Below are 10,453 nucleotides of genomic sequence, written 5' to 3' on the forward strand. Positions count from 1 at the left end.
GTGCAACAAATATTGTAGTTGTGTTTGTGGAATGGTGCACAGAAAGCTTTAAGTGTGGGACACAAATATTTCCGTTTGTGTTTGTGAAATGGTGCACTGGGAATGAGCTTTGAGTGTGGAACACAAATATTTCAGTTGTGTTTGTGCAGTGGAGCAAAGGGAATCAGAGCTTTGAGTGTGGAACACAAATATTTCAGTTGTGTTTGTGCAGTGGAGCAAAGGGAATCAGAGCTTTGAGTGTGGAACACAAATATTTCAGCTGTGTTTGTGCAGTGGAGCAAAGGGAATCAAAGCTTTGAGTGTGGGACACAAATATTTCAGCTGTGTTTGTGCAATGGAGCAAGTGGAATCAAAGCTTTGAGTGTGGAACACAAATATTTCAGCTGTGTTTGTGCAGTGGAGCAAAGGGAATCAGAGCTTTGAGTGTGGAACACAAATATTTCAGCTGTGTTTGTGCAATGGAGCAAAGGGAATCAAAGCTTTGAGTGTGGAACACAAATATTTCAGCTGTGTTTGTGCAGTGGAGCAAAGGGAATCAATGTAAGACATTTCTAGAGATCCCAGCACCATTTCCAGTGCCAGCCACCAGTTTGTGCTGCTTGGGACTGAACTTCCCTCTCCTAAATCCCTGAGTTTCCTTGCCTGAATTCCCCGATTTCCTTTGCTAAATTCCAGCTGCCTTGGACTGAGCTGATTTTCCCGACGAAAAATACTGGGAGGAGAGAGCCTGGGGAATGTGTGATGCTCTTGTGAAGCCCTGAAATTGCTGCACGTCTTCCAGGGAGCTCAGAATGGGTTTTGAGTTGAAGTTCCATTTGAAAAGAGGCAGATCAGCATTAGCAACAAACCCAGGAGTGGATTTTATGCTTTTAACAAATTCATTTTTTTCCCCCTGCTTGCAGCATTTTAAATTTACCGCACCAAGCTTCTCCAGTGTCAAGAACCCCGAGCCTCCCAGCTGTGGACACCAGCTACATCAACACATCCCTAATCCAGGACTACAGGCATCCATTCCACATGACACCCATGCCTTACGACCTGCAAGGTGAGAGTTCTGCCTCTCCCCCGGCTCTGAGATTAATTACAAAATAAAGATAATTAGGTTAATGTCTCTGGCAGCGAAGAGAACTCGAGACGTCGCCGGTTTTATTTCAAAATAAGTGGTGGGTAAAATGGAGAGGGGCTGTTTGGAGAAGCTCAATTTTGTTTTGTTTTTGTTTTTTTCTCTCTCTTTTTACAGGTTTAGATTTCTTCCCTTTCCTGTCAGGTGACAATCAGGTGAGTCAGGGAGAAACAAATCCCGTGGGAAACGCTTTCCCAAGCAGGATTTGCCGTGCGGGAAACAGCAGCAGCATGATCTGAGCTCAGCAAAAATCAACACTTGGGGAGCCAGGGGTTAAATCCGCAGCCACTTTGTTCTGGAATGGTGGCTGAAGGTGCAGCTTGATCCCTTCTCCTCAAAAAAAAAAAAGGGAGCTGGGATGTCTCCCTGCCCTTCCTGCTCTCCCAAGGAGGGAAATTCCACCAAAATTGCACCAAAATTGCACTAAAAGTTGAGGGATATTTTGATTTCTCCATGGAGGGCAGAGCCTGCACTGGGGAATTTGGGTTCAGGAAATCTCAATATCCAAAATCCTGGGAATTCTTCTGATCCAAGGAGTGCTGCTCTGCTTGTGCCAGTGGAGAAGTCTTTGGGAGCAAGGCTGGGATGTTCAGTCACGGTGGGAAGAGACGCTGAGAGCGAAGTTCTCCCTCAGGGAGGAACTTTGTGTTCAGATGGGATTTTTGGTGGCTCGGAGCCCGTCCCGTGGGCCCTAAACGCATTTTCCCGGGATTCTGCCTCGCTCCCAGCAGGGATCAGCACAGTTCCACCCCCCAGCTCTGCCTCCCCCTGACTTTGGGGGCTGGCAGGATGAACTGGGGGAAACGTTTGCCCCCAAGGAATTTGTTTAACAGCTAAAAAACAACAGAAAAAATAAACCCAGAAGTGCTGCTGCTTGTCCTTGTCCTGCTTTGGGTTCCCCGATCCCATTCCTGTTTGCCCTTTTCCTGGTTTGATTTCTCTGATCCCATTCCTGCTGGTCCTTTTCCCGCTTTGGGTTCTCTGATCCCATTCCTGTTTGTCCTTTTCCCGCTTTGGGTTCCCTGATCCCATTCGTGTTTGCCCTTTTCCTGGTTTGAGTTCTCTGATCCCATTCCTGTTTGTCCTTTTCCTGCTTTGATTTCTCTGATCCCATTCCTGTTTGTCCTTTTCCCGCTTTGAGTTCTCTGATCCCATTCCTGCTGGTCCTTTTCCCGCTTTGGGTTCTCTGATCCCATTCCTGTTTGTCCTTTTCCCGCTTTGAGTTCTCTGATCCCATTCCTGTTTGTCCTTTTCCTGGTTTGAGTTCTCTGATCCCATTCCTGTTTGCCCTTTTCCTGCTTTGGGTTCCCTGATCCCATTCCTGTTTGTCCTTTTCCCGCTTTGGGTTCTCTGATCCCATTCCTGCTGGTCCTTTTTCCTAGTTTAGTTTTTCTGATCCCATTCCCTCCGTGCTCTTTGTAACCCCAGCATCCCCAAATCCCTTTTCGGTTCAGAAACGAGCGCTAGAACTAATCCTTAAATTAAAACCCGCAGCTAAAATTCCCTTTAAAATCCCACCTCTCGACACCTCCCAAACCCCAAATCCCATTTTTCCCAAACTCTTTCAACCGCAGGCTTTTAACCCTTCCCTCCCCGCAGCATTACAACACCTCCCTCCTCGCCGCCGCCGCCGCCGCCGTCTCGGCCTCGGACGATCAGGAACTTTTGCACTCCCGTTTTTTCCCTTACGCCTCGTCCCAGATGTTCCTGGATCAGCTCAACGCCGGCGGGAGCGGTTCTCTGCCGGCCACCAACGGCAGCAGCAGCGGCAGCAACAGCAGCCTGGTGTCCTCCAACAGCCTGCGGGAGAACCACGGGCACGCCGTGGCCGGCAGGAGCAGCACGGACACGGCCTCCATCTTTGGTATCATACCAGATATTATCTCCTTGGACTGATCGGGTTTTTTTATTTGTATTCTTTTTATTTTTGTTTTTATTTTTTTTTCTTTTCTTGGGGGGGTGGGGAGGGGTTGTTAGGATGGGACAGAGGGATCGTGTTTTCCTTTCTGTTCTGAGTGGGGAAAAAAAAAAAAAAAGAAAATTTAAGACAAAGCGGTTTTTTTGGGGGGGGGGGTTTTCCTTTTTTTTTTTTTTTTTTTTTAAGAAAAGGGGGGAAAAAGAAAAATTTATGCGTGTACAGAGAACAAACAGAGGGACGAGAAGATGAAGAAGAAGAAGAAGAAAAAAAAAAGTCTATTTTCAGTTTTACTTTTGTATATAAAAAACCTAAGATGGCCTCGCTGGTAAAAAAAAAAAAAATAAGAAAAAAAAAAAAAAGACAAAAGAGAAAAAAAAAAAAAAAAAAACGATTTTAAGAAAAAAAAAAAAAACCGAGGAGCTTCAGTTCATTTTTACGGATGCTGAAGATTTTACACCTGTGCATTTGTCATGTGAGTTTCTTTCCTTTTCTTTTCCTTTTTTTTTCCCCCCTCTGGTTTGAACACCAATGGCATTCTTGTTCTCCACAGTAAAGACGCAGGAGAGGAGCTGAACTTCTAAAGTTCCAGCTGGGCGAGAGGGTTTTTTCTCCTCCTGGAGACATTTCCCTTGGCTGGTGGAATCCACTTCCCCCATCCCATAATTTCCTGCAGGTTTCCTAATTCTGGCAGCAGAGTTCCTGAGAATTCCCTGGTTCTCTGCAGCCCAGAGCCCTTTCAGGACTGGGGTTGGGGTTTTTTTGGGGAGGATTTTTCTTTTTTTTGCCGTTTCTGGTTCCTTGTGCCCCTCTCTCCAGGCAAATTCTCCTTTGGGATTCCATGATTTAATCAGGAATGTTGCAAACCCATCCAGGGAGCTGAGTGGGAGATTTTTAGGTTGGATTGCAGGGAAAATCCTTCCCAGAGCTCCAGGAATGTTTGGACAAAGCTCCCAGGGCGGGATTTGGAGCTGCCCTGTGCAAGGATTTGGATCCTTGTGGGTCCCTCCCAGCTCAGAATATTCCACATTTCTGGGATTCAGTTTTTCCTGAGGGCCTGACTCCATCAAATCCCAGCTGAGGAACGACCTGTGGGACAGCATGTCCCATTTTTTGGGATTTGGAGCCCCAAATCCCAGCTGAGGAATGACTTTTGGGGTAAGATTTTTCATTTTTATGAAGTGAAGCTCCAAATCAACACCAAATCCCAGCTGAGGAATGGTCTGTGACACAGGATCTCCCGTTTTTTGGGATTTGGAGCCCCAAATCCCAGCTGAGGAATGGTCTGTGACACAAGATCTCCCATTTTTTGGGAAGTGCAGCCCCAAATCAACATCAAATCCAGCTGAGGAATGGTCTGTGACACAAGATCTCCCATTTTTGGGGATTTGGAGCCCCAAATCAACATCAAATCCAGCTGAGGAATGGTCTGTGACACAAGATCTCCCGTTTTTGGGGATTTGGAGCCCCAAATCCAGCCGAGGAATGGTCTGTGACACAAGATCTCCCGTTTTTGGGGATTTGGAGCCCCAAATCAACATCAAATCCAGCTGAGGAATGGTCTGTGACACAAGATCTCCCGTTTTTGGGGATTTGGAGCCCCAAATCCAGCCGAGGAATGGTCTGTGACACAAGATCTCCCGTTTTTGGGGATTTGGAGCCCCAAATCAACATCAAATCCAGCTGAGGAATGGTCTGTGACACAAGATCTCCCGTTTTTGGGGATTTGGAGCCCCAAATCCAGCCGAGGAATGGTCTGTGACACAAGATCTCCCATTTTCGGGAAGTGCAGCCCCAAACCCAAACCTCCCTCGGCCTGGAGGTTTTTATTCCTCAGTCCTTCAATCCTGCTCGGATAACCTGAGCTGTCCCCAGCAAACCCGCCGTGACCTCGTGGAGCTGCTTGTCCTTCCATTTCACCTTTAAAACCACGAGCGGCCTCGGGTGGGGCAGCTCGGCCGTGCCCCGCCTGCCCGGAATAAAAACGACTCCTCGTTTTTCGTGCAGTAGCCGCAGCAAATCCTGCAAATCCTGCACGCCCTGCATGGGCTGTGCAGCCTGGGCCGCTCCCGGTGCCGCGCTCCGTCTTCTCCCCGTGAATATTCCGTGTCCTGAACCCCGGCCCCGCCACGAAAATCCACCTCGCTGCTCCTTAGCCAGCTCTTTTAGGCCTTAGTGGCTTCCAAAATTCACTTTTCCCTTTGGATTTTTTTGGATTTCTCCTGGATTTTTTTTTTTTGTTGGTTTCTTTCCTCTTTTTTTTTGTTTTTGTGCATGACATAGGAAAATTTTTCTCAGTTTTTTTGGGGGTCGTTTGGGCTGATCCAGTTCTTAAGGAGTGGAATGTGTAAATAGCTGGGAAAGCAGATTTTTATTTTTCTTTTTTTTGTTGTTGTTTTTTTTTCTTTTTTTCAGGAGATTCTTTAAAGTCAAAGGAAAAAAAAAAAAAAAAAAAAGGGGGAGGGAAGGAAGTGATTCTCTCGTGTCCCAAAGTTCCACAGTTCAGAGAGAGGAAACGTTTCCTCTGGTGTAAAAAATATTTTTGTAACTGGTTGAAAGTGCAGGTAAACGAGTTTATCAGGAAAAAAAAAAAAAAGAAAAAAAAAAGAGAGTTAAGGAATGCTGAAAAATGAGCAGATTCTTTGTCTGAATTTTTTTTCTCATGTCCAAAAATAAAAAGAAAACCTATTTGATTTGCAAATAGCTGCTTCACGCGTTGACAAAGGGCCACCTTTTACCTATAAAAAAAAAAATAAAAAATAAAGAAATCGCGCATTGATTAAGAAAAAAAAAAGGAAAAAAAAACAGGAAAAAATTTTAAAAAACAGAAGAAAAAAAAAAAGCAAAAAAAAAAAAACCCCCTTGAAATCCAAGTAGCATTAGGTATTGCTGTCTGATCAGTCGTATGGTTATTTGAAAGGTTTCACATGATGTGGCATCCAAAACAAAACAAAAAAAAAAAACAAAAAAAAATCTCGTTTTTAGTGTTTTTACAGCATCCCTCCGCCACTAAATGGTTGACTTGAATTTTGGAACAAAACAAAAAAAAAAAACACAGCTAAAAAAAACAAAAAAAAAAAAAAAAAAAGGAAAACTGTTGGTGTTTATATATGTATATGTGTGTGTATATATGTATTTATAGATCCGTGTGTGTGAGTTTCCAGGTGAGTTCCATAGTTTGGTTTTTTTTCTTCTTTTTTTTTATTTTTTTTTTTTTGCTTTTTGTTGGTTTTGTTCTATTTTATTTTATTTTTTTTCCCCCCCCATGCATGTTGTATTTCATACATATCTCTCTCTCTCTCTCTCTCTGGCTGATATATATTCTATTTCACCATACACCGATTTTATAATTTATTAAATGTCAGTTCAAAAGATTAAAAAAAAAAAAAAAAATGGAGAGAAGAAAAAAAAAAAAAAGAAAAAAAAAAAGAAATAAAAGGATAGAAAATGGGCAAGACTTTATTTTTGAAACGGGCTGATTTTGGAAGTGATTCAACCTCTCTGCCGGGATTGTCTCTCCTCCGGATTTTTCATGGATAATTTGGAGGGTTTGGTTTGTTAGGGGGGGTTTTTTTTTCTGGAATTGGGGGGCTGGGAGGGCCGTGGTTTTCCTGGAAGGTCCAGCGGGAATTTGGGATTGCTCCCAGCTGCTTGCCATGGATCCTGGTAAGGGAGACCCCGAGAGCAGCGGGATCAAAACCCGGGAAATCCCATCGGAGATGGAGGGTGGCGGTGTTGGGATCCCGGGATTTGGGACTCTGGGAATGGCAGCTTGGAAAGGAGAGTTCCCCAGGATCAAAACCCCGTTAATCCCATGGGAGATGGAGGGTGGCGGTGTTGGAATCCCGGGATTTGGGACTTTGGGAATGGCAGCTCGGACCGGAGAGTTCCCCAGGATCAAAACCCCGTTAATCCCATGGGAGATGGAGGGTGGCGGTGTTGGGATCCCGGGATTTGGGACTTCGGGAATGGCAGCTTGGAAAGGAGAGTTCCCCAGGTCCAAAACCCCGTTAATCCCGTGGGAGATGGAACGTGGTGCTGTTGGAATTGTGGGATTTGGCACTTTGGGAATGGCAGCTTGGATCGGAGAGTTCCCCAGGATCAAACCCCTGTTAATCCCGTGGGAGATGGAGGGTGGTGCTGTTGGAATCCCGGGATTTGGGACTTTGGGAATGGCAGCTCGGACAGAAGCATTCCCCAGGTCCAAATCCCCGTTAATCCCGTGGGAGATGGAACATGGCAATGTTGGGATCCTGGGATTTGGGACTTTGGGAATGGCTTGGACAGCAGCATTCCCCATTCCCTGTGATCCTGGTGGGAGGAGGGCTCCAGCTTCAAACCCCCGTTAATCCCGTGGGAAATGGAACGTGGTGCTGCTGGAATCCCGGGATCTGGCACTCTGGGAACGGCAGCTGGCCTCGGTGTCCCCATTCCCTGTGCCGCTGCAGGGTCAGTGCTGGCCTTTGTCACCTGGGCCCTGCAGCCCTGCCCTGGCTCCATGGGATCATTCCTGTTCCCGCTCCGGCATTCCCATGGCTCGAGGTCTCTGTGCCTCCCCCCACAGGGCGGCCTTGCTTGGGACAAGTCTCGGTTTGGTTCTTCCCAAACGTTCCCTGCCCGTGTCATTCCCAAACTCCTGAATTCCCAAACCCCTAAACTCCCAAACTCCCGGATTCCCAAACTCCCGAATTCCCAGACCCCTAAACTCCCAAACTCCTGAATCCCCAAACCCCTAAACTCCCAAACTCCCGGATTCCCAAACTCCCGAATTCCCAAACCCCTAAACTCCCAAACTCCCGGATTCCCAAACTCCCCGAATTCCCAGACCCCTAAACTCCCAAACTCCCCGATTTCCAAACTCCTGAATTCCCAAACCCCTAAACTCCCAAACTCCCGGACTTCCAAACTCCTGAATTCCCAAACCCCTAAACTCCCAAACTCCCGAATTCCCAAACCCCTAAACTCCCAAACTCCCGGATTCCCAAACTCCCGAATTCCCAAACCCCTAAACTCCCAAACTCCCGGATTCCCAAACTCCCGAATTCCCAAACCCCTAAACTCCCAAACTCCCGGATTCCCAAACTCCCGAATCCCCAAACCCCTAAACTCCCAAACTCCTGAATCCCCAAACCCCTAAACTCCCAAACTCCCGAATTCCCAAACCCCTAAACTCCCAAACTCCCGGACTTCCAAACTCCCGAATCCCCAAACCCCTAAACTCCCAAACTCCCGGATTCCCAAACTCCCGAATTCCCAGACCCCTAAACTCCCAAACTCCCGGATTCCCAAACTCCCGAATTCCCAAGCTCTGGCTCCGTGTGTCTCCAGCTCTGCCGTGGTGGCCTGGGCTGGAGATCCCTGGAATTGCAAGCTGGAATTGTGCCGGGGGTGTGCGCACACCTGGGGGGGTCTGCGCACATCTGGGGCGTGCAGGTGTGCCGGGAGGCGCACATCTGTCGGGGGACGTGCACATCTGGGACGTGCAGACACCTGGGGGGCGTGCACATCTGCCGGGGGGCGTGCACATCTGCCTGGGGGGTGTGCACATCTGCCTGGGGGGCGTGCACATCTGTCGGGGGGGTGTGCACAGAGGTGTCTGGGATGTGTGTGTGGAAATCCCAGGGAACAGAGCAGGGAAATCCCAGGGAACAGAGCAGGGAATTCCCAGGGAATTCCCAGGGAAATCCCACTCTGGCTCTGGATTCCAGCCGCTCCCGGTGAATCCCGGCTCGGATCCGGGTGAGCTCTTTGGAACTCTGACTTTTCCCGGTTTTTCTGGAGTGTTTTCCATCCCCGGAGTGGGAGGAGCCGGTTAGGGGTCGAAGGGCGCGGCCGGTGTCGCTTTTCCGTGGAGCAAAGTTCGTTTTTCCCTGAAAATTTCCATTTTTTCCCCTGGGAAGGAGCTGCTCCGGGAGCCCGGAAGGGTCGGGAATCCCGGTTTGGTTTTTTCTTGTTGTTGGGTGTTTTTTGTTGTTGGTTTGGGTTTTTGTTTGTTTTTAGGGGGTTTTTTGCATTTTTGGGGGGGTTGTTTTTTTGTTTTGGGGTTTTTGGGGTTTTTTTGGGGTTGTTTTTTGGTGTTTTTCCCCCCGTTTTTCCTTTACGGAAACACCAACCCCCTGCTGAGCCGTGCTGACCTTCTTGGAGAACCAGGAGACCTTGACCGTGAGTTCCTCCTGCCACAACCCCGAGATTTAAAAACTTCCACCAAATCATTTTCTACACCCCTGACACGCGCCGTTGCACTCCGTTTATTTCACCCGCAGCTCGCATCTCCTTTTCCCAGAGGGTGGCGGGGCTGGGGGAAGGAACCTACGGAATTGTCAGAAGGCAAAACCGGGTTTCGGAAGGCAGCTTGAGGGTTCCTGACTCCGACAAAAAGTGGGGAAAAGGGGAATGAAACCCCTTCGAGGTGCCGCCCCGCGTCTCAGTAATCCACCGACGGGAGGCAGAGGTGCCGCACAAACTCCTCGTAGCGGATGGTTCCGTTGGGCCCGATTTCGGCTTCTTTCAGCAGATCGTCCACTGGGAAACGGGGAAAACGTCGTCAGGGTGGAAAATCCGGGGGGCTCGGGAGAAAAGCGCCTCGGCGGCGTTTGGGGTTTGGGGTTTGGGGGTGGGTTTGGTTGGGAGTCGCCTCTGGGATCTCTGGGATCAGGTGGGAGTTTCAAACCGGCGCCAGTCAGCACTTGGGTTTTAATTCCACGTGAAAATTAATTCAATTCCACGTGAAATTAACTCCACGTAAAGTTAACTCCACGTGAAATCAATTCCACATAAAATTAATTCCATGTAAGAATCCATCTCTCTGAGTTCCACAGAGGAGGGGGAAAAACAAGTCACAAAAATTCAATTCAAATGGGCTCGTTGTGCCCCTCGGAGCCGAATTTCTGACCAGACCTGGAAGGGTTTGGCGTTTCTTGCCTGGTTTTACTTGGGTGTCTCCTGCTGGGACAGGCCCTCCCTCATCCCAGAGCAGCCACAGGGGCCGAGAGGGAAAAGAGAGAAGGGAAAAAAAGAGAAGGAAAAGGAGAAGGAGGGAAAGAAAGAAAAAGGAAATGAGGAAGGAAAAGGGAAGGGAAGGGAAAAGAGAAGGAAAAGGAAAATATTTTAAGGAAAGGAAAGGAATTTATGGAATATTGAGGCAGGAAGTGTCCCGCTTCCCACATTCCGTGGATTCTCCGTCACTGCTCCAGCCCGGCCTTGGACACTCCAGGGATCCGGGGGCAGCCACAGCAAATCTGGGAATTCCATCCCCAAATCCCACCAAATCTCCCCTTTCCCACTCCGAAGCCGTTCCCCGCGTCCTGTCCCTCCATCCCCGATCCCAGATTCCCTCCCCGGAACATCTGGAATCCTCAAGGACAGAATCCGCTCCCATCAAACCCGTCTTTGGCGACCTTCCCCCTGCGTTCCCG

At 48.2% G+C, this 10,453-nt stretch overlaps 1 protein-coding gene across 1 annotated transcript in view; it reads left to right on the forward strand.

Annotated features, from left to right (window-relative positions):
* The window catches only part of PIAS1 (protein inhibitor of activated STAT 1), a 67,757-nt gene extending 62,292 nt beyond the window's left edge, over positions 1-5,465 (forward strand). Inside the window, exons 12-14 of the mRNA XM_066196799.1 lie at positions 903-1,045; positions 1,241-1,278; positions 2,723-5,465. Of these exons, the coding sequence (XP_066052896.1) occupies positions 903-1,045; positions 1,241-1,278; positions 2,723-3,019 (478 nt within the window). The 3' untranslated portion in view covers positions 3,020-5,465. The remainder of the gene's footprint in view (positions 1-902; positions 1,046-1,240; positions 1,279-2,722) is intronic.
* Positions 5,466-10,453: the final 4,988 nt, after the last annotated feature.

The sequence above is a fragment of the Chamaea fasciata genome, unplaced genomic scaffold (assembly GCF_029207755.1).
Source record: "Chamaea fasciata isolate MVZ Bird 193981 ecotype frontalis unplaced genomic scaffold, bChaFas1.0.hap1 SCAF_14, whole genome shotgun sequence".
In the NCBI taxonomy this organism is placed as follows: domain Eukaryota; kingdom Metazoa; phylum Chordata; class Aves; order Passeriformes; family Sylviidae; genus Chamaea; species Chamaea fasciata.